At 31.4% G+C, this 24,174-nt stretch overlaps 2 protein-coding genes and 1 long non-coding RNA gene across 5 annotated transcripts; all 3 read left to right on the forward strand.

The window, feature by feature from the left end:
• Positions 1 to 14,538: 14,538 nt before the first annotated feature.
• LOC105142732 (uncharacterized) lies at positions 14,539 to 16,054 on the forward strand. Its single transcript, XR_845600.1, has 2 exons — positions 14,539 to 14,640; positions 15,703 to 16,054. It is a non-coding gene; the product is annotated as an uncharacterized LOC105142732 (long non-coding RNA).
• Positions 16,055 to 16,115: 61 nt separating this feature from the next.
• On the forward strand, positions 16,116 to 20,079 carry LOC105142736 (putative pentatricopeptide repeat-containing protein At3g18840). Of its 3 annotated transcripts, none has more exons than XR_845601.1 (2): positions 16,116 to 18,773; positions 18,983 to 20,079. XR_845601.1 is itself a non-coding variant. In XM_011050511.1 (2 exons), the coding sequence occupies exon 1, from the start codon at positions 16,346 to 16,348 to the stop codon at positions 18,506 to 18,508; it is 2,163 nt and encodes a 720-aa protein (XP_011048813.1). In that variant the 5' UTR covers positions 16,116 to 16,345; the 3' UTR covers positions 18,509 to 18,514; positions 18,631 to 20,079. The 3 variants fall into 3 exon arrangements, 1 of the variants encoding a protein (XP_011048813.1); XR_845602.1 differs by having other exon boundaries at positions 16,116 to 18,562; positions 18,664 to 20,079; XM_011050511.1 differs by having other exon boundaries at positions 16,116 to 18,514; positions 18,631 to 20,079.
• Positions 20,080 to 21,361: 1,282 nt separating this feature from the next.
• On the forward strand, positions 21,362 to 24,122 carry LOC105142746 (HVA22-like protein k). The gene is made up of 8 exons (XM_011050527.1): positions 21,362 to 21,473; positions 21,694 to 21,752; positions 21,835 to 21,932; positions 22,036 to 22,087; positions 22,712 to 22,775; positions 23,029 to 23,124; positions 23,503 to 23,575; positions 23,767 to 24,122. Exons 1-8 carry the CDS (start codon positions 21,456 to 21,458, stop codon positions 23,874 to 23,876), a joined length of 570 nt encoding a protein of 189 aa, XP_011048829.1. The 5' UTR covers positions 21,362 to 21,455; the 3' UTR covers positions 23,877 to 24,122.
• The last annotated feature ends 52 nt before the right edge of the window (positions 24,123 to 24,174 follow it).

Raw genomic sequence — 24,174 nt, forward strand, 5'->3', positions numbered from 1 at the left:
CTGGAGTGATTGGTTAAATAGAGACCAAAATTGGTTGACGTCATCATTTTTTAACCTGGTGACCGGTCTGGCTGGTTTCAAAGTAAACAACGTTTATATATATGTACTGGTTAGTGATTTATAAATATGTACTGCTTGTATGAACTCCACGGTATTGCAGCTTAATTTTTTTATATAAAAAAAATTAAAAATTAAAAATATTAAATGTTTTTATGAAATTACATTTAAGAGTTTTTAATTTGATTGTAATGTTTGATATAAGAATAATATTTATAATATTAATAATAATATTAAACTTACATGATTTGAGTTTAAATGAGTTGGCTGCAACACTAGATCTAATAGCTTTAGATGCGTGTCTGACTGTAAAATTATATCATAAAAGTATGATAATTAAATATGTTAATAAAAAAAATAAAAAAAAAACTGACAGGAAGAAAAAAACTAATGAAGAAAAAAAAATTAAATTAACTATGTTAATCATTCAAATCAGGTTAAACTGTCAAACCTGGAATTCGCGTTATGAAAATTTAATAACTAAATAGAAAAAAATAACAGGTTAACTAGGTTAAAACATCGCATTAAGTTAACGCGTCAGACTCAGGATACATGTCGTGAAAGTTTGATAATTAAATAGAAAAAAATTTAACATTAACCAACTAAACTAAATGAAAAAATTTAATTAAAAAAAATAAAAAAAAATCAGGTTAACTCGTCAAACTCGGGATCCTAGTCATGAAAATTTAATAACTAAATAAAAAATTTAACATTAATAGACTAAATTAAAAAATTATTAAAATAAAAAACACACAAAGAAAAAAGAAAAAAATAATTAAATAAAAACAGCAAAAAAAGAAAAAAGAAAAAAAAGACATCTCAGAATATTTTAGTATATACTACTATCATTATTATATTATAGGTATAAGTATAATGTATAAGTTATATTATTATAATTATAATTATAATATATAAGTGCTACAGTAGTTTTTCCACGTTTTTTAAAATATTACTTAATATATATTATGAATTTTCAACGATAAAGTAAAAATTAATAGAAAGATGATTCACCAAAAAAAAAAAAAAAGCCTTGGATGCTTAAAAAACACCTTCGCTGCAGATAAAATCAATCAATAATCCTATATCCGTAGTGGATATAATTAAACAATCACTTAAGGAAATAATTTTTGGATTATAAAAAAAGAAATGATAAATCTTAGAAATCTTTCCTCAAAATACTTCTAGCACATCAATTTTTTTGTTGGTGAGATTGATTTGGGATTTACTAATGAAATTAACCAATCATTCTACTAGAGAAAATAATATCCATATTATATATACATATATATAAAACAAATATTTTTTTCCCCGACAAGATCAGTTTGAAATTCATAATGAAAACAATCACTCCACTATCCTAGGCTAGGGAATCAATGTACGAATTATAAAAATTCACCTTAATTAAGAAATCAATTCTCTTGGGGAGACGTTTCAGCTCTGAAATTTATATCTCTTAAAAACCAACGACATAATTTATGGTGCCAATATGTGAATAAAATTCAAAGTACACAACATGGGAAGACTTTGCTCCGACAATGGGGATTTTGGTTCCTGAAATTTCAATTTTACCTCCTGAATTTAGGCCACCGATTTTTTTTTTTTAATGGAGCGAGTGACATCTAAAATTTAATATTTGATGAGATATTCAAGGAAAGAATATTGATAATAATAAAAATTTCAATTTAAAAGTATGTGAATTTTTAGTTATTATATATGTAAAATATGCATGGTTTTAAGATCCAGTCCAGTACAGTCCAGTCCAAAATCCAAGTTTCTAGTCCAAGATTCAAGTTTCTAGTTTTGATCGAGTTAAATTTTATTTTTTATAAAAATCAAAATGATTTTATTTTAATAAAAAATAAAAAGTTAACGGGTTTATAATTGATTATTGACTGGGTCTTATCGAGTCAACCAAATAACCGGATCAGCCGATTTTACCAGATTTTTTTATTTTTTTAACTCAACCCGATTCTATTTCAGAGTTAATAAGATTCTAAGTTAACCTATTGGGTCGGACCATTTCAAAACTCTGAAAAGATGCATCATGTAATTAACTTCTAAATATTTATTATAAAAAACTGTGCTCTGGTGATACAAACCACTCTCTCTATAAAGAAGTTGATAACTGGAGCTGTGAAGAATGAAAATATTAACCGGATGATAGCATGGTTAAAGCACCGCGTGATCCAAATACGTTCCAAGAATATCGACCTCGAGCTGAATTGTCGCTAAGTGACAGCCACATAATGAGTAAAGAAGTGACTCCTCCGTGACATGACAGAAAGATGTGAACTGGATTTTTTATTAAAAAAATAAATAGATAATATCTTATGTTTCATGTCCACCATAAAAATTACATATTTATTTAACTTGGCTCCCGTTAGATCATAGTCGTTAATTAAATAGACAAATATATGTCAATAAGAAAATTTAAAATTATTAAAATAATATTATTTTAAAAATAAAATAAAAAATTAAAAGTATCTCGTATATTTACAACATGTGAAATACTAGACATCAGAGTTTAAATAAAAAGCTAAAATAAAAAAATAAAAACAATAAATATAAGAATATTATATTTATAAATTTAAGATGTAAAATTGTTTTAATACAAAGATTATTTTACCCTCACTAAAAAGTACTATTTATTTTAATAATAAACTGTGTCCAGATGAACCCTGTTTTCTCCTTCTCTCTCTTTTCAAGTCAAGCAAGTCAATGAGAGGAGACGATAAAATCAAAAGAGGGGGCACCCAAAATAACACAACGTCTTTACTCAAATTTGGCGACAAGGGGCTCTCGAAATCTCTTTGATTTTTCCAGAGGTCAACAAAGACGTGCTGATCTGTCAAGATACAAGATAGGCCCCACACCACTTCTTATAAACCAATGTACAAGGACCCCCTACCTGCAATTTGCACACGTCCCAGCTCCTCCCATCAATGATTGCTTGCTATTCCTTGTATGAAACAATGAATTATTTGTTTTTCGTACTCATAATTCAATGGACCCTGTAGAAATACGCATTGCAATGCCTAAATTCAGATTATTCCTCCTCATCCTCTACGTATATGATTAATCTTCAATTTATTTTATTTTTACGTGCAAATGATCTTAATTAAGAATAGTATTCTCAAGTAATTAGTAACTACCATTATTTTTTCTGAAAATAGGCGGCTTTAATCATCAAAACTCTTCCCCCGTCCTTAATAATCTGTCTCGAACAAGTATTTGTGATTTATATACTAAGAAATATTGGCCCATGAGTTCTCCACGGGTTGCCCGATCACCTATCCAATATTTAATCTCTTCACAAGGAAAGCTGGAAAAGCAAAGATAAAAAAAAAAGAGAGAGAGTTTGCATGGCAAATACATCTATAAATTAACCATTTCACTTAAAAGGTGAAATTGTGAAATGAAGTTGAGCTTTAAAACTTGTATAAATTTATATTATCTTGTGTTTAATTTTTATCAAATAAATAAAAATAGTGAGATTCGAACTCAAGACCACTTGGTTATCAAAGCTATAATACTATATTAAAAAATTATTTTAATTTAATAGTTTAAATTATTTATAAAATTAAGATATAATTTATATTATTCTCTGCTAATAAAAAAAGCTAGAAGAGCAAAAACAAAAGAGGGAGCTTGCATCACAAATACATCAATAAATTTTGCTATTAATCTTCTTTTGTTGTTAGATTTTCTAATATTTTTATTGTATAAGAATTATTAACAATCACAGCTATATACACAAACAGAGAAAATCCTGAAAATGACTACATACCCGAGATCGAAACTCTCAAAATAAAAGAAAGCTGTGCAAGTCACAATTACTTGACCCGTTTCTTCTTCTGACATGTTCTCGTATTTTTCATTTCACGTACTTAAGTTTAGGAATCAAATACAGCCCTAAAATTTCTTGAATCTTTTTTCGATGTAGTTGAAATAGAAATCCACCTTCCTTGGAATGAACGCAATGTCTTTTTGACTAGATTAAGAGCGTGTTCGCTAAAAAATGATTTTTTTAGATTAATTTTTTTAATGTTTTTGAATGGTGTTTCGAGCTCTTTTTATTAAAAATAAATTTTTTAAAAAATAAAAAATATTATTTTAATAAATTTCTAAATAAAAAATACTTTAAAAATAATCATTTCAACACTAACAAACAAACTTTAAATATAAAATTTGACCAAGAGTGTGTAACGTTCAAAACATATCATCACCATGCTTGGCTCTTCGAAGATTAAACTGGATTATTATTGTTTATTTTTAGTCTAGAAAATTGATTCCATTGACTTCTTGTGTCAGTAGTCTTGACAAGAGAGAGGGTATGTTGTCACCATTTGACAAGCTGGCTCTGGACGCTACCGTCCATATTTTATATTTATCAATCATGTTTTACTCCATAGCAACGCATTATTATAAAAACACTAACGATAAGGACAACCCAATTAAAAAGAATCTGTATGATTTATGAGTTACATTTTATAGTATTCTTCAGACAGATCCTGCTACGCGTTTTTTTAGAAAAAATGCTTGTTTGATGAAGATCATCGGCGGTATTTTGGCATACATGTTCAGCATACATTGCGTCCCCGTCTTGTATTAGTTGGATTTTAATCTCTTACGCTGATAGACTTCTTCATTTCCTTTTATTTATTTATTTTTAATTGAATTCCCAAGAAAAGGTGTGAAACTCTAATATGAAGAGGTAGTGTATGCACACAGCTTTGGGCCATCACAATTAATCAGTGGCTGTATATTAGGTACTGTAATCATACCAACCCAATCTGCTTCAAGCTGGTCCCGCTCTTGCTTCACATCTATACATATTGGAGTTCTTAATTGGGTGCCACATGAACATGAATTTCTCTGGATTTGGTTTGTGAACTGAAAAGGACAGGCAAACCGGGTTGAATTTGTGGCTAATCCTCTCGCGTCCATCTCTCTTTCAACAAGGTTTATGGCTCCTATCTCCTCCTCGTAACAAATATATATATATATATATATAGATATATATATATATATGTACTTGTTTTGTCTTAGTTTAAGTGTATATTTGGAAATGCGATGTAAAATATATTTTTAAAAAATTTTAAATTTTTTTGTTAAAATTTAATATGTTTTATATATTTTAAATTGTTTTGTTGTGATAATATTAAAAATAATTTTTTAAAAATAAAAAATATTTTAATATATATTTTAATATAAAAAATTATTTAAAAAATACCAGTAATTATACTATAATTACACCAATGTATTGCAGTAAATTTGCTAAAATATATGCAATCTTCTGAAAGGATTAGTTATAGCTCAATATCTCTTGAAGAAATAAACGGCACATTTCATATTTTTTTCACGAGAGAATATATATATATATAACAGCCAGAGTTTATTGAACCCAGGGTATTCACAAACATAAACCAGATAATTAATTAATATAAATTATATTTTAAAATTTTATTTAATAATTTAAGTTTTTAAGTTAAGATAATTTTTTGATATGGTATTAGAGCTTTGATGATTAAATAGTCACGGGTTCAAATTTTATTATTTTTATTTATTTGATAAAAATTAAATACAATGTAATATAAATATGTATAAATTTCAAGTTTAAAGAATTTTTATTTAAGAAAAGATATTAGAGAATAATATAAATTATATTTTAAAATTTTATTTAATAATTTAAATTATTGAGTTAAATTATTTCTTTGATAATAATATATAGAGGAGTTTAATAAAAATATATAAAATAAGATTATATGGATATCAAACCCCGAACGAACGACACTGATATACCTAAATCCAATTATTATATTTGAATATGCTATCTTAGCCACGTATCTCTATATAGATTGGTCATATTATCTTATAAAATCTAAAACTAGAATAATTTTTATTGCGACTCATTGTACTTTAATTAGAGCTTTTATTTTCAAAAAGTCCAAAACTATAAACAACAAATACATTGATCGTCTTACTTTTATATGGACTCTACTATTTGGGTTCAAGATTTTATAAACTACTCTGATAAGTCATATTCTCCTTGATAAGAAAAACTATCTTCTTCCTCTCCGAGTTTTACCCTGCAAATACATGTTAGAGTTTTTAAAACTTCCTGGGTGATTGATTCAGTTCAAGTATCAAGTTATGGGTTTTAATTGGATTATTGCGTTAATTTTTTTTATAAATTAAAATAATATCATTTTAATTTTAAAATAATAGTCAATAAGTTGCAACTAAATTTTTAATTAAATTTTACTGAATTAACCAAATTATTAAGTTAATCTATCGGGTTATCTAAATTTTTATTTTTTAAAAATCTGTTCAATTTTATATCTAGAATCTACTGGATTTTAAAACTATGATACTTAAACATAAACTCCTATACTCTTTTTCTCTACTACCAGTATTAACTTGAGAATTGAAGTGTCTTTTGAATCCATAAAAGGGACAGGTGCCCCCATTTACTCCATCTCGACTTTCTAAACTTTTCAATCCACACAAGCCTTGAAAAGGCCATAATTTTTTAGAGGTTTTCATCAACATCGTCCACGTTCATGCTAATTGCAATTGTTAAGAATTAGACTAGTGAACATGGTCATAACAACTGCAAACTAATTAAAAAATAACCCAAGAATTAGACTAGTATTTATACAAGTTTAGTTTCCAAGTATATAAATTTATGTATCATGGAAAATATGCAATATTCAAAAATAATTAAAACACATATAAAAATTATAGCATACATATTAAATACATAACCAAAATTGCATAAGAGATTGAAACATAAACCTAACATATATACTAAAAATATATATTATTAAAACAAAACTGAAAAAAATTATCAAGAATAAATCAAGAAAATATGCAATACACTTGTTGAAGCATATATAGATTTATAAAGCTGAAAATTATTGTCTCTCTCATTTTGTGTAAAGAAATATTTGCAATAAATTTTTCAAGATTTCAACATTAGTGTCTTGTTTAGATGCATTTTTGAACAAAATTCATGAATAAATGAAAATGAACTCATGTATTTCTCAATAAAACTCGACTTAACTTTAAATTACGAGGAAAGCCAAAGCTTAAAAACAGAGAAAAAATCTAAAAAATTAATATGATGAAGAGTTTGAGATTTTTGGGAAAAACAAAGTTAAAATCTCTTTTTATAGTGAGTTTTTAGAGCCAAGGCTGATAAAAGTTATTTTTGTTAAATATCAAAATAATTGTTCTCCATTATCAACTCATAAAACTATATTTAAACTTGTCAATTTTTGTTTTAAAGAACTGAAAAAACTTTGCAAAGTTAAAGTTATGAAGAGTTTGTTTTAGAAAAAACTGAAGAAAATGATCATACACAATTCATAGGTGAACAAGATAATAGGCTAGAAAAAGCATACTCAATTCATTCACGGGTCAACAAGACAATAGGTTAGAAAAAACAATTCTTATTGGACAAACCCAAACTTGAAATTAAGTTGGAAAAAAATAAATCTATAATCAAATAAATTATTTTACAACAAACTTAAACTCAAACCAAAACATTAAACCATGCTATTTAATTCTTCTTCCATCTTAAAACTTGGGTGTTTTTTAAATTTAATTTTAACTTTCTATATTTTCATTATATTATATGAATAACAAGTAAAATTTTTATATATATATATATATATATATATAATAGAGGTTTTTAGAGAATTTTTAATTTCTTCAAAGCATATTAATTAAGGTTTTTTTAGATTAATTTTTTATAAACTTACAATTTATACAAATCATGTTAATATTTTATGTTAAAAAATTATATTGAAGATTAAATTTTAATAAAATTTTAATTTTAAAAGGGAGTAAACTCTATTTTTAACTTGAAACCAAATATGTGCATTGAATATATTCTATATAAGAGTTTCAACGCCGCCACCTATAATTGAGCAAGCCCGTCAATCTCTTTATACTAAATTAGCTTATTACACATGTTACTTTTGGAAAAACTATAACATGACATACCATGATACCTGTTACATCAAAGATCGTTAAAAGTTAAATTCAGCTTCACAAAATCTGGACAGAACACGACAACTATCAAATTTAGTTACTCATTGTTGTTTTGCTCGTCACGATTAAGCAAACAAAAAACAGTATTTTGATTATGAACAGCTCGATAAAAAAATGAAATCATGCACAATACAGATGCATGTCACCATCTTGGTTCGAACTGGACTGTGATTTATGAAATAATTTTGGTTACATGATAGTAACCGTTAAAAGGGAAAAGTGGATGTCCAAGTCTCTGCCGTGTTCACATCATCGATTTTGATTTTGTATGGTGATATTATAACGACTTGGTCTCGAAACAAGCTTTAGAACCAATGCGGCAGAAAATTTAATGTCGACAAGTTCCTGCATTCGTGCCTACACTAGACAGGTGTTTGCAGTTGAATTTGTGCCTAAAATCTTCCATTTCCCCATTGCTCTCGGATCATCAATTTGCGCCTAAAATCTTTCATTTTTTCCTTTTTTTTTAATTAATATAGGTGTTTGAGGGAGTTTGTGTACACTATAATTAATCATTCGAAGTCCTAAAGTTAACGATTATATAAGTATGCAGTAACTATCATATGAACAACTAAAAATTCGAACCTGAGATTATAAAAAGAGTAAATTTTTTAATTCCAAATTCTTACCACTTGACCACCATCTAAATAATTTTTTAATCATAAAAAAAAATTAAAGTTATTTTTATCTTACTATCAATTTAAAGATGCTTTAGTCATTTCACCTGGAGAGGATAAAAAGAAAAAAACTTTTGAGCCTAAATATCCTTGTATTGAACCATAGAATGTTTCCAAAATTGGGTCGGTGTCCAGCTTTCTCTCCAAATTAACCGCCGGGTGTTATTTAGCATTCCAAAATTTCAAGTTATTTTGGAAAAGCAGCATTTATGCCATGATCCAATAGTCATAGAACACTTTTTTTTTTTTTTTGGTTTTTATAAAGACCGCAGAATATTAAACTTGTAAAGAGACTCGAGGAGATCCTCTATCCGGTGTTATATGGATTAATTTAAACATTGTTGCTCCCACAAGAAGAAATCATGAAAGGATATTAATTTTTTTATAATTCGAAATCACAGGTTCGAGTAATATCTGGTCTGCATTCTATTCATATTTCAGCTGCGCATATGTTCGAATTCGATGGATGCACGCTCTTTTTTATAATGATTTTTCAAGTGTAAATAACCTCTCTTTTCTTTTTTGAAATAGAAGCATTTTGCATTGTCTTCTAACTATCTGTCTCCTACCTTAAGCGCGTGATGCCTTAGTAGGTTCTAATAAATTATACATTAAACTGATATATCGTTGTCTGAAAAATAAATATTTGCAAACTAAGTTTACGGTTAACCTGGTAATTATACATTAAATAAGTCAGTGAGAGTTAAAATTATTGTGAATTGTCTAATTTAACGTGGATAACTTGATTATATATATAGTGAACAGGTGAATTTAGTTTTGACGGTGAGAACTAGTAGTATGGCACTTCAAAAAAACAAAAAAAAGCCTTCCCCGCATAGGTGAATAAAACATAACAACGTGGGCCCTTATAAAACCGGTTTGGCTGAGAGCAGTTGTCCATGTTGTATTGAAAGTGAACTTGGACAAATAATGGGGACAGAGACCTTTGATCATGAAAATGTGTCCCTGCGTGCCTTTGGAAACAGTTTGAAATGTGGCCATCCATAGCTGCATTAAGTAAAATATTAAACTTTGTGGGTTTTTCCTGTAGCTCATCCATAGAGGAATATATTCATGGCTACAGTAAAATTATCATCTTACTATTTATTCTTTAATTTTGAAAGCTTTATTTAAGGGGTGAGATGATCTTTCCATATGATAAATTTATAATTCTTGAATTATTTGGGTAACACTGTCTTTTTATTTTTTTTAATAACAATGAAATTATTATATTGCTTTTAGAGAGTAAACAAGTAAAACCTTTCATTTAAAGGCTATTTAATAATTTTAATTTTATTATAAATAATTGAATTGTGCATGTATCTTTACTATGAATATTTGCTAGCCTTGGCTTTGGGGCTTGAAAAATCTAGGGGCATTTTTATTTATTTATAATTTTATAAATAGTTGAATTATTTTATTATCCTTACCATTCAATTTTTTTTATATAAATAAACGTACTAACACTTTATTTTTTTATATTTATTAATATAAATAATTCTCGTATGTTTTTTAATTTATAATTAGAATCTTCTTGAAAAAATAAATTTTAAAAAACTTGCTGATTTATTTTTTTATCAAACAAAATTTATCTGATCCGCGATTAAGCAGATGTCATTTTAGTCTAAAACTCGTGCCAAGGACTTTTCGATAGCTTGCCACTTTTGACCACATGAGCGCAGACCACCTTTGCAAATCTCTTCGAAACAATTGAAGTGAAGGATTTGAATCATTCTTTTATTTTTATTCTCTGTTTTCTTTATATTCTATCCTCTCAATTATCAAAACAAGTTCTTGATTAATTAGTATGATTCGACTTTCCACTGAGCATTTTCCTAGTATTAGAGGACATTTGATCCCCAAGTTTGGTAAATCTGGACGCTACGGCTCAACCGAGATCGACTGATCAGTCGGGAGGCAAAAATCATTTCAGGTTCGAGATTAGTAGGGCTACTGATATTGGAGATAGTTAATAAAGAATAATTAAAGAAGATTGCGACAAAGAGATTTCTAGTAAAAATATGAATTTGAATATAAGTAGTGTATTTAAGACTTGATTAAAAACGAATTTAATCTCAATAGATAGAAACTGATTAGAGTAAACAGCAATATTAAAAACAAACGAAAAGATTATGCCTAAGATATGTTAAATGATTAGTTGTAAATCCCATCCATATACTTGTTTTAAAAACTAATATAAAATCATTTTAGAAATTAATGACACCTAATAATTAAGATTCTAAGATTAAAACATTTACCAATATAATATCAAAATCTCTTTAATCAAATCAAAGGGAGTTTCGATTCCAAATAATTTCATCATTTTCAACATTCACAACTTCATTCCATGCTTCTCTGATAATTAAGTGTTCGGAAAAAATTATTTGAATATATTTTTAAATAAAAAACATTTTTAACAAGTAATCTAAGCTGCAGTAACGATCACATAGATAGGTATAGAGGTAAAATTGTTTCATTTCTTGGAATTCATGTGCCTCTGGAAGACTGGAACTTACAAAATTGCTCTCTTCCTTTATTATTTCAAGTTGGGTACAATAATGTGCGTTCTCTCCATGTGCCTCGTTGTGGGGCTTGGAAAGGGACGTCTCGGTAGAAAGCTTGCCTTTTCCACTATCAGGAGGTGGCCATTTTTACCACATAGAGTAGGCCGCCTAAGTCTCTGTCTTTTCATAGACTACAAGAATTTTCCTAGTAATGAAATACAAAATCCCACGACCTCACAAAGCTCCATCACCCCTTTCCTTCTGCAACGTGATACTGATCGCTCGCCTGCTTAAAGTCCATCGCCGTTGTCTTTTCTATTCAGCTAGCACTCTCAGTTTTTATTTCCCAAGTTGGTTAGAGACTGAACTTGGACTCTCCTTAGAGGGCACCGGAAATCAACAAAAGATGCTCGTGATTTTGTAGAATTTGACTTCAAACTTCAAAGTGCTTAGGAGAGACTGCTTGCCCTAATTTCTTTCACAAAATCTTAAGGTGTTGGAATCTCCAAAAGCGAAAGCTCATTAGGTGGAAAATGACGCCGGTTTCATGGAAAGGACGGGTTCTACAATCTTGTGGTTTTAATCAACCTTATCACCTCATACAACCAAAGTCATACCACCCATTTTTTTTCTTCCATCAACTTGGTATGTTTATATCTTTTACTAAAAAATTAAGCTATTTTCACACATACTAATTTATATTCATATCCACCAATTTTTGTCTACTGATATGATATTTATATTTAGATTGATATGTTTATATGCAGAAGGCTCCATTCTCCTCGTTTCTTTTGAGTTCAAACACAGCATACTAATTTAATTAAACTTATTTATCATCTAAACTAAGGCTGAAGGAATCCTTGAATGCGTATAATTAATATTTTTTTTTTAATTCTATATTTACTCGTTGAAGTCCGAACCCCCTCTGTTTCCTCAGCTCGCATCTCGAAAAGTTGGTCAACGAACGATTGGTTGGGGAGTTGAATCTGTAGACAATATACAAGTAGGCAAACCCTTACGGCTATAGAATAATAATATACTCATATCGAATTTAATATTTTGCGGATAAATGGAAACCGATAAAACATTTCATTATCTGTGGACTTAGGATTCTCATAATGGTTTTACTTTTAGATTTTCTTGCTGCTGAAGATTAGATGATCCAGTCAGTAAGAATCTCTAATAATTAATTTCTCCTTGGCCAAATTGAATTGATCAAACATAAACAGTACGAGCCAACTTAGAGATCTCTGTCAATTCCTTTGTTTCTAAGTTAAAGTCAAAATACATTATACTATGAGGAATAAAATTAAGTGCATATGGATAACCAGCTTTCGAAGAGATGGAAAAATGAACTACAAAAGAAAATCCCAATTATTTCATATTTAATTGAAAAATCCAGTCTAACGTGACAAATTAATTTGACAATCCGTCAACTCCAAATCATTTTAATAAAAAAACTGAGTTGATTCAGCAACTTGTGAATTGATCTGGCCAACTTATAATCTAGGATCAAACCCCAAATCTTATACACATGATTTTATACCAACAAGCACTTGGATGGTTATGGATTTTGGATTATTTTCAATATTCCCTTCACGTCTTCTTGAAATGGTTCATCTACAAGTAGAGATTACTTTGATCAATAATAATCTGACAAGTATTGCACAAGCATATTCCAATAACCTCTTGCCTTGTATGAACGCTACATGTGGTTTAAAGTAGTTTGAAACAAACGACCATGCAAGCCTAATTTTGCCAAAAAATCACTGCCGGAAGTGCTTCTTGATATAAACCAATATGAACCAGTCACACTTTCCGACATCAAATTTCAGTGCTAGTCATTATCGTCATATGACTTTCTCATCATAATCATTGTTCCACAATATCATTTTATGATCACACATTCTCCTCCACATCATCTCCGCATAAAGGAAATGGACAACACGAGACGAACGGATCACAAGAAAATTTGTTTGTCAAGAAGTAGCAAAGGTTGAAGAAAGTGTTGAAGGCGGATCATTGGATAAGTGTTGAGCACCTTTTCGCTCTAAATTTAAAGTTTATTATTCTCCAAATTAGCAGCAGATTAACGTGCATTGAATATATGCTTAAGTGATAAGTGCTAATGATTTACTTAAGCCAATAGGGGTCGTGTAAGAAATTCGTTGTGCATATCCTTAAAGAGGCTGAGATGGTTTTTGACTTCTTAACATTTTCATCGCCGGCTCTACCACAAACGTCAAGGCCATCGTTGCTTTGTTGACTGCCGGAATTGTGATACTAATATGGGCAAAACCTATGTTCTTAAAGGTCCACTAGGAATAAGACGAGGCTTGTTGGCCCATTTGTAACTAAATGGATATAATGGCTTCAAAGTTTACAAATTACTTATGGCTTACTTTTATTTGTTTATTTATTTTTTTAGTTTTTTTTTAGGCTTATACATTTAATTGGCCATCGTCGAGAGTTGTTGGGCCTTTTGTGCCACCTTCAAGGAGAGTGGACTTTTCCCAGAAACAAAAAATCGACTCTCACCTCCAAGGAAAGTCTGAACTCTCGGCCTGCTATTTAAAGCAACAAGATGAATACCAACTGGACTGGAGTGGAGTGAGCTGCGTCAATTGGCTGAGCCCAATCTGACTCTGCCTGCCAACTCTCTCTCTCTCTCTCTCTCTATATATATATATATATATATAGTAAAAGGATTAATGAATGAATAATGTATACGTAAAAAAGGGAATAAAATACAACTTTTAGGTGGGTTGTTCATGTGAGATTATTATGCCATAAATAATGTTAATTGTATCTCGTTTTTCTTTTTTGAAAGATCTCCTATATTAAATGAATTAATTAATTATCTCATTGATTTAACGATTGAAATTCTTCGAGAATTGATTTCATGAAGAATTTCGGGATAAAAAGCTAAGAAATGGCATGGCGATTGCTTTGATCTAACAATTTTTTATTTGAAATAATTCTCAACAACGCCATGGCGAATGCTTTGTCTTCTGAAAATATTTTTCACCCAATTTAAAGGGATACAAGTGTCCAGTCGAATCTTTGTTCCAACTGTTGAAACCAGCAATCTTGGTTTTGCTGGAGAAGGGTATCAAGATAGTTGTCGCGACCCTTGGTGAAGATGGGAGTTTTCTTATGCTCCAGAGGACCAAACTTGATGAGATTTAATTTCGGTAGAACCAAGAAATATGGATTCAGTGGACAGTTTTTTTTAGCAAGTAGATTTTCTGGTGCTATGCAGATCAAGAGAAGCTCTCATCTTTTTTCTGTACATTTTCCTGCACTTCCTGCATCAGTTGTGACACTTGCTTCTATCTGTTCAGGTTTAGATGTTCGGCAGAGCATTGCGGTCGGTATGGCAGCAGCCAAAACTTCCGTGGAGGGAGAGGAGATTGCGCCTTCACAATTTAGTTTGGCCACAATTGCTGGTGTACATTCGAGGCTGCACCATTTACACAGAATCTTGAGGAACTATTGTTTCTCGTTAAAATAACATTGTATTAGAATTTTACTGCATTAGGGTTCTGCATTTAACGTAGCTTTAACGAACCAGAGGTTTCATGTTCTCATTGCAAAAAAATTGTTTATCAATTATTATCGTAATGATAATGATTATAAAGATGCAATACCAGTTACAGTAACTATTATCTTATCCAAAGAGGAATCCTTCCAGCAGTTTCAGTTATTTATTCCACTTTCCTTCATATTTAATTCTACTAAAGACATCAATAGCCATAGATAATTATGTGATGATATCTTTCCGATGAGATAAAAGAATTTTTGTTCTTATTTATTGTTTTAATTTTTTTTTAATTTTTTAATTATTAATTAAATATTAATATTAATTAAAGAACATTGATTTAAAAAAATAAATTAAATATTAATTAAAAAAATAATTAGAAAATAAAACAGCAAATATAAAAATGAGTAATAACCAGTAAAGACTGGTATAATTCAATTCAACATTTAAGAATCTTTTGACACATGTTTTCAAAAAATTTAATATATATTTTTTATTAAAATTTAATATATTTTGGATTGTTTTAATATGCTAATATTAAAAATAATTTTTTAAAAATAAAAAATATTATTAATATATATTTTAACATAAAAAATTATTTAAAAAGTAGTTACAAACTACCAAACAAGCTATTGATCTAAACATAATCATTTTCACATCATTCAAAACGGAGGCATCCGAAATGCCAAGGAAATTATCATATTTCACTGGTGAAAGGCTGGGGACTCTGCCAATGCAAGCCCAGTGTAGATGGCCAACTCGACCAATAACCTCGACTCTGTTAAGGTTTTACAAATAATCGCCGGATCATATCATCCCATTAAGGCCGTAACCAGTGATTTTTCTGATTTTTTTTTTGGTGCAGACGGTGCAAGGTCCATATATTCGGCTGCCAAGGTTTTGTTTCACGAATCAATGCATCAGCCCATGAGTATCGTTGTATGTTGAAAAATACGAAAATACAACGCTGAAGTGGCGAACCACTCGCATAGTTGTGGATCAAACTGGGACTGAAGTTTCAGCGTGCCCCACTAAGTACAGGGAACCTTTTTCTGAGAAGCATGTCAATCTCTCATCTGCCAATGGGATCCATGTTTTAAGTTGTTCATCTGGTAGTAACAGCTAATTAACTAAATGGCTTGAGTGTGTGTTCTTGTTTGATTTGTTTGAAGGAACCGTGTTTGATTTCTATAAATTTAAGTAATATATTGAAATAATATTTTTTATTTTTTAAAAACTATTTTTAATATAATACAATATCTATATATATTAAAAAAAAAAACACGACAATGTTTCCAAACGCTTCCTGAATATTTCTCAAACCATCGCGTAAAACATGCAGCGCACCCTGCCCAAACCCAATGAATCAAGTATAAAATAAACAACACGTAGGTATTTAATTCATTCATCGTTTTGTTCTTCACTTGGAGCAACTCTTAAACCTCACTGTTCAACATCCCTCCTGCAATTCAATTCATTCATCGTTTTGTTCCATGTAATCATAGTAAATGAGGTCCTTAAGAGGTGGACTAATACACCATGTCCGATCCATGAAGTCCGGTTTTACACTACCAATATTAACCTCTAATCAACTCATTCACTTGTACTCCAAACACTGCCTGATAAATGAAGCCCAGAAACTGTTCGATGAAATGCCTCGGAGAAATATTTACTCTTGGAACACAATTATATCTGCCCACGTAAAATCCCAAAACTTAGCACAAGCAAAATCCATTTTTGATTCCGCTTCTGTTAGGGATTGGGTCACTTATAATTCTATGTTATCTGGTTATGTGGACGTGGATGGATATGAACTAAATGCCCTTGAATTGTTTGTTGAAATGCACAGCAAGAGTAATGATATTGGTATTGATGATTTTACTGTTACAAGTATGGTTAAACTGTTTGCCAAGTTATCTAATTTGTGTTATGGGAGGCCATTGCATTCATATATGGTGAAAACTGGTAACGATAGAAGCGGGTTTGTTGTGAGTTCTTTGATTGACATGTATTCGAAATGTGGGTGTTATAAAGAGGCCTGCGGTATCTTTAGAGGGTGTGAAAAAGAAGGTGGTATTGCTTTGGTTTCAAAGAATGCGATGGTGGCAGCATGTTGTAGAGAAGGGGAAATGGAGATGGCTTTGGGGTTGTTTTGGAGGGAAAATGAGTTGAACGATTCGGTTTCATGGAATACATTGATTTCTGGTTATGTTCAAAATGGTTATCCACTGGAGGCATTGAAGTTGTTTGTTTGTATGGGGGAGAATGGTGTTAAATGGAATGAGTACACTTTTGGTAGTGTTTTGAGTGCTTGTGCTGATTTAAGGAACTTGAAGATTGGTAATGAAATGCATGCTTGGATTTTGAAGAATGGATTGAGTTCTAGTGATTTTGTAGAAAGTGGCATTGTTGATGTTTATTGCAAGAGTGGGAATATGAAGTATGCAGAGTCATTCCATTTGACAAGCGGGACTGGCAGTTCCTTTTCCATCACTTCAATGATTGTGGGGTATTCTTCACAAGGAAACATGGTGGAAGCTTGTAGGCCTTTTGATTTGTTGGAAGAGAAGAATTCTATCCCTTGGGCTGCATTATTTGGTGGTTATGTCAAATTGAATCAATGCGAAGCTATTTTTGAACTTCTATGCTTGTATATAGCCAAGGAAGCAGCAATTCCTGATGCTTTGATCCTTGTCAGTGCACTTAGTGTGTGTGCATTCCAAGCTGCGCTCGGTCCTGGGAAGCAAATTCATGGTTATGTATACAGAGTGGGGATTGAAATGGACATCAAGATGACTACTGCTATGATTGATATGTACTCAAAATGTGGAAGTGTACCATATGCAGAAAAAATGTTCCTGAAAGTTATTGACAGAGATTTAGTCCTTTACAATGTAATGATAGCTGGTTACGCTCATCATGGGTATGAGATTAAAGCCATAAATCTGTTTCAGGAAATGTTGGAGAGAGGAATTGGACCAGATGCTATTACCTTTGTTGCCCTCCTGTCAGCTTGCCGTCACCGTGGGTTGGTAGATTTGGGTGAACGAACTTTTTATTCCATGACAGAAGATTATCACATACTGCCTGATACTGATCACTATGCATGCATGATTGATCTTTATGGAAGGGCTAGCCAGCTAGAAAAGATGGTCCTATTCATGCAAAGAATCCCTATAGAAGATCAAGATGCTGCCGTGGTTGGGGCATTTTTTAATGCATGTAGGCTAAATAAGAACACAGAATTAGCAAGAGAGGCAGAGGTGAAACTGTTAAAGATTGAAGGTGATAGTGGAGCTCGTGATGTGCAGTTGGCTAATGCTTATGCAGCAGAAGGGAACTGGGCTGAGATGGGTAGGATTAGGAAGGAGATGAGAGGAAAGGAGGCCAAGAAGTTTGCTGGTTGTAGTTGGGTATACTTGGATAATGGAGTCCATACTTTTATCTCTGGTGACAGAACTCATTCAAAAGCAGTGTGTATCTATTCAATGCTGGACTTCTTGACATCAGAACTATATGAAATCGCTGGGGCATTCTGTTTGATAATGTTTTGGAGGGTTGGCATGACAACATGGTTGAAAAGCTTGAACAGCCTGCATTTAGGATGGAGAGTTGGAAACTTGGGGTTGCCGCTGATGTTAAGTGATCACATTGAAATATTCAAAAGCTAGTCTATCGTGAGAGAACTTATTGTCTACTACCATGAGTTCTCACCTTTTCTCATGGTTATTATTCTTATTTCTACAAAAATATGTTTTCTGTGCATTTATTTGTTCTCTTCTTCATCTATCAGAAAGTTTGGAAGTCAACGAGAGGATCTTTGTAGAGAAGGAGCTCGGTGATGCAAGAACTTCTACAGCACTATAGCATTAAAAAAAAATTGACTTTATTGGGAAAGATGAGAAGATCATGTTCTGATTCCAATGTCCCTTTCTGGTATGTGCATAGATTCAGATTTCTTATGTGATGCTTTGTCCCTGCATGCTGGGAAAGCAACTCCATATTGTATTGGTCAATGAAGTCTTACCATTGGGTTCATATCAATTTTTATAGTCATGTATGAATATTTTGTACTACAAATAACCTTTTTTCCGGATACGATACCATTTAGGAGTTTTTTTTTTTTTTTGGTCATTCTGAAACAGGTTAATAGACTGGAGCTATGAGGAGAACCATTACTGAAGCCAAAGTGAACATCCAGATGGAGATGCTACAAAGCAAGATGTTCAGTGTAATAGCAACCATCACAACTGTTTTGTTACTAGGACTGGAAGTTCTTCCAAGCCAAAGGTCAAGTCTCCTAAGGATTTGAACAGTACATTTGGCTATCCTTGTGTGGGTTTTGTAAGCTGAAAATGTGGTCACATGCATCTTCAAGGAGCCATGCTGCAGTTCTACCATGGTTTCCTAATGCTCCAGCAACACAACCTTGTTTTATGAGATTTTTATTGATAAATCCTTTGATTGGCCCCAAAATTCTTTCGTTGGCTGAAGTACATGCACCTCCAGAGGATCTCGTCTTCCACAAATTTTATGTGAATAAAATGAAAACCTTTGAGAGCCAAATAAGGCAGCTGAAGAATTGTTTGATGTGGATGATGACGATGAAGTGGTTGGTGATGATGAGAACGATAATGAAGAGATTGATAATATGCTAGACCCTGCTGATCTGTCTCTTGTAGCAGAAAATGAGTAGGACTCATGATTTGAACCAAGCTATGAATGGAGATGACGAAGACTTGCTTCGCAATGTTGACAGTGCAGAGGTGGATGCCCTCTCAGATACTGCGGAAGGGGAAGATTTTTTCACCGTTAATGTAAGAGGTACGATGACATTGCGGATGCGGATTATGGTTTCGGTGAGCAAAAAAAATGAAAACGGAAGTCTAAGGGGAAGTTAGGCGCATCCCCATTTGCAAGCCTTGAGGATTACGAGCACATATTAAATGAAGATGGTCCAACAAAAAACAAAGGAAAAGGGAAAGATCGAACAAGTCTAAGTCATGAAAGGACTCCTTAACAATGCTGGTTTATGTGCACTGTTTAGAGCCTTCAAATTCAAATATTCTAAAAGAAAATATTAGAGAGTAGAATTTGCTGTATATTAGTGATTTTCCCCACCCGCTTGGAAACTGATGCTAAGTTACAACTTACAAGCAAGGTCATGCTTTTGGTCAGTAAAGCAGCATATGACCGATTTGGCCGCAATGGATTATTGAGATTTGAGAATGTATATGCATAACAGCATGTATCTTTTTTTTAATTGAATAATTTTCGTCAAAGTTTGCCCATCAATTGCCTGGTAGTGAAATGGTTTGCTCTTCCGGCTGCTCACAAACGCTTTCTCCCTTATATAGCCTGGAAACTTTAAGCCTCTTGTTTACTTGTATCAGTATCGGTACATATTTCTAACGTGAATGCTTCTGGTTTGGTGAAATGGAAATGGCTTTGAAGTTGTTTTGCTGAGAAGATGAGTCGAAGAATTCGGTTTCAACTGGTAATTAATCCAAAATAAAAGAGGTAAACCAAATTAAACAAGAGTAGTAGTTACGTTAAAAATGTCAAAGTACCAGAAAAACAATTATAGTAATAATGGCGTCGCCCGGATTCGAACCTGAGATTATCTCATATTACTGGATTTCAATCCTTCAGTGTGTTAGACTGACGTGATAACCAACTACACCACGACACCTATTTTGGCATGTTATTATTTTATAATACCTTTAATTATCTTTTTTATTATTCCCCCGTCGAATTCCAGTAACATTGTAAAAAAGGCATCAGACTGTGGATTGTGTCCGTTATAATCCACACAGTAAAATAAGTAATGTTTCTCTAAAAAAATCAAATAAATCAATAGTTAATTAAATATTCAGGAGTAATTTTGTATTTTTATTATAAGTATAAGTACTCTTATCGTTCTTTTTCTTTGTTTTGGACTCTTTTTTAGATTTTTTTCTTGGTTTCATAAAGTTCTATTTGATTTGATTTGATTTATATATCCAATATAAAATTTATTTTCTTTATTGTTTTTTTTTTATCATTTTCTTGGGTTTCTTTTTAAGTTTTATTCCTCGTAATCTTATTGAATTTGTTTTTCTAGATTTAATATTTATTTTTTAATTTTTTTCTTTTAATTTTATTTTTTATTTTTTAATTCAATCTTAGTTTTTATTTTTATTTATTTATTTATTAAGTCTTTTATTATTTTTTCTATTAATTTTTACATTAAGTTTAATCTCGTTGTTTTAATTATTTTTTGTTTTTTAATGGTTAAAAAATTTGATTAAGATTGTTTTTAGTTCTGTGAATGATTATTTTGATTTTATAATTAAAATTACTGGTTTTAAATATTAAACTAATTTAAAATTAAAATTTTTATTTTATTATTTAACATTAAATTACTCAACATTATTTTTTTCCCCTGAGATTATCTCATATTACTGGATTTTTCTTAAGTTATTATACTTCAATATTTTTTTTATATTAGAAAAAAATTAATTCGTCCTGCAAGGATTGAAAAAATATCTAGTACAAACTATATTACCTGTCATTTTCTGTATATTTTTTCTTCACACGCTCCCCTCCCCTCTCTCTGCAAATCATCGAAGAATTTCCATGGCGTTTCCAGGAAAGGTAAGAATCCATACATCAGAATTTGTTTCTTATCTCTCTCTACATCTCCTAATTTAATCTAACTCCTAGTTTTTCAATACTTTTATCTTCTTAAAGTAAACTCGCTTGAGTAAAGAAATTATGTTTTTTTCTTCCTTTAATCCTGTTATTCATGAAATTTAAAGATCTTCAAATTAACAACAACAACAAAAATTAAAAGTCATTTTTTTCGGTTTTGTAGGTGGGATTGCAATTGCTTCTTTCACCACTGAGTTCCAACATTGTTGTCCGGACAGCTTGGTAAAAACCTCGCTTTTTTCTCGCATTCTAGTCAGAGTTAATTGGGCTATGTTTTCGATATTGAATAATGGGGTTTCTGCAGCTGTTCTGTTGGAATTGCTTTACCTATTTACTCAACATTTAAGGCTATTGAAAATAAAGATCAAATCGAGCAACAGAGATGGCTTCTCTACTGGGCTGGTTTGTACCGACTCGTTTTTTTTTTTTTTTTCCTGTTATCATTAAAAGATTGCCATACTATACTGATAAGTTGATATCATTGAGCGTTTTTATCCTCTTGCAGCTTATGGATCTTTTAGCCTCGCGGAAGTCTTTGCAGATAAAATTCTCTCCTGGTATGGTTCTGCCCAACATGATTCTTTTTGGGCTTCAGCTATGAAAGTATTCATTGTGTTAGGGAAATCATTTGGTGATGCTCTCTCATGGATGGTCAAATTATGCTATTCAATTACCTTGTTTGTTTAAATGTTTTACACTATGTTATGTTGTTTTTACTTGACTAAATCATGACCTCTGATGGATTTATTTTATTAAAGCTTGCATGTGAATGGTAGTCATGATTGTGTTAATTAAAAACTCCACACAGCATGTTTGCAGGGAACAGAAGTATCCCTTGTTTGATAGTTGATGGAAAACCAATTGATAATGGTGGTAGAACCCACAAAAAAGCTCTATAATGAAGCTCACATAAAATGATGACAGTTTTAAATTGATCTTATATATATTCTTGCTGGGATTGGTCATTTCCTTGACTTACTGATGTCGGTCATTTCTTTACTTTAGTTCTGCAGTAAGTATGTGAGCTCATTCGCACATGTATTAAGTATGCAGGGTTCATTTAACAACATTGACAATGATTTTCCCTTTTTTTTCAAGTTAATTTGGTCACGGTTCATGGTTTTACTGCATTATCTGTACGAGGTATCACAATCAGAAAGCTCTTTTGTCTCTTTCAATAGGTTTCCTCTTTACCATCACATGAAGTTTGCATTTCTTGTTTGGCTACAGCTCCCATCTGCAAATGTAAGCTTCATTTTTCCACCTTTACTTTGTGGATCAGTTTTTCTTCAAGCATGCCTTACATTTTTAGGGGTAAAATGAATGAAAGTACAAGCTTTCAGATGAAATTGATATGGTTAATGAATATTCTAGTACTGCGTGTTTTGGAAACTCTATTCGAGTATGGTTAATAAATCCATGTTATATTAGTATATCACTTATTGTCTAAAATAACAAAATAGTTTATGTTGATAACTGTTTGCTGTTTATCTAACAGGGAGCTGGGCAATTGTATATGAGCCATCTACGCCCATTCCTGTTGAGGCATCAAGCCAGACTTGATAATTTTGTGGAGTTTCTGTATGGTGAAATGGTAAGGATTTGTGCCATTACTAATTGTGATTAAAATAATTGGATTATTAAATTTGGGTCTTCCTTGTCTAGTATGGTAACATCATGGTATGCACAATGAGAATAAGGGCAGGAGAGCATTCAGCTCCATGCCTGAATCCCCTTGGCTCATCCTAAACATTAGCCCGATCTAAGTTTTCGATGTTTGAAAAACATTGTGTAAATAGACAGTCTTGATGGCAGGTGGCATAATTGGTAAAATTTGTGTGCCTTGTCGGACTTGGCATAATTGGTAAACTTTGTCTGCCTTGTTGGACTGGGCGTCTAAACTAATTTACTCAAATAATATAACTTATGGTTTGGAAATTGAAAGTGACCTGATGGATTTCTGGATTTGCAGAATAAGTTTGTCAGTGCACATCAAGCTGAATTTCAGTTTGCAAAAGCACTTTTAATGAAGATTCTGGCATCAGGTATGGATTTGGATTGAACAAGCAATTATTTAGATTGAATACCTTATATTATTATTCTAAATGAAGTTTCAGCACTAGAATATATGTTTATCAAACATTTTTTGCCTAAATCGGTAAATAATCTGTTGTGTCAAGGTCTTCATGATGTCTATATTGTTTTTAATAAAATTGTTCTCTTTTTTTGTGATCAGTGAACCAAATAGCTCGTGATGTGATTCGCCCAGGGGGAAGACAGGCAAATGGCACCTTTCAAGGCCCAGCCAGGCGAATCCAGGATTCACAATCTGACGGGGAAGATTAGGGCTTCCTTCCTGACAAGCAGAATTCGCTGATAGGAGTATAGCTGTATAGGTGGTAGTTGACATTTTTCTTTCTGACAGGCCTGAGTTAAGTTTATGTAAGTTTTCGAATCTGGATATGGAGTAATGGAAAGCATCAGCTGTATATATGTAGGCCATATATAAGAATCTGAGCCAAGGATTACCAATTGCCATTTGTTTGAAAAACTGGAATTTAAAATATGACATGCCCTTCTGTGTTTAATAATTTCTTTAGTTTTTGAAGCAATAATTCGGTTTTCTTGCATTAAATGGAGAGAG

Source organism: Populus euphratica, unplaced genomic scaffold (assembly GCF_000495115.2).
Source record: "Populus euphratica unplaced genomic scaffold, PopEup_1.0 scaffold3.1, whole genome shotgun sequence".
NCBI classification, from domain to species: domain Eukaryota; kingdom Viridiplantae; phylum Streptophyta; class Magnoliopsida; order Malpighiales; family Salicaceae; genus Populus; species Populus euphratica.

Excerpts from the sequence above, each read along its gene's own strand:
- LOC105142736 (XM_011050511.1), top strand. The coding sequence starts at position 16,346 with ATGAGGTCCTTAAGAGGTGGACTAATACACCATGTCCGATCCATGAAG.
- LOC105142746 (XM_011050527.1), top strand. Across the intron at positions 21,933-22,035 it reads ATGGCTTCTCTACTGGGCTG|CTTATGGATCTTTTAGCCTC; the intron begins GTTTGTACCGAC and ends ATCCTCTTGCAG. Across the intron at positions 22,088-22,711 it reads GCAGATAAAATTCTCTCCTG|GTTTCCTCTTTACCATCACA; the intron begins GTATGGTTCTGC and ends CTCTTTCAATAG.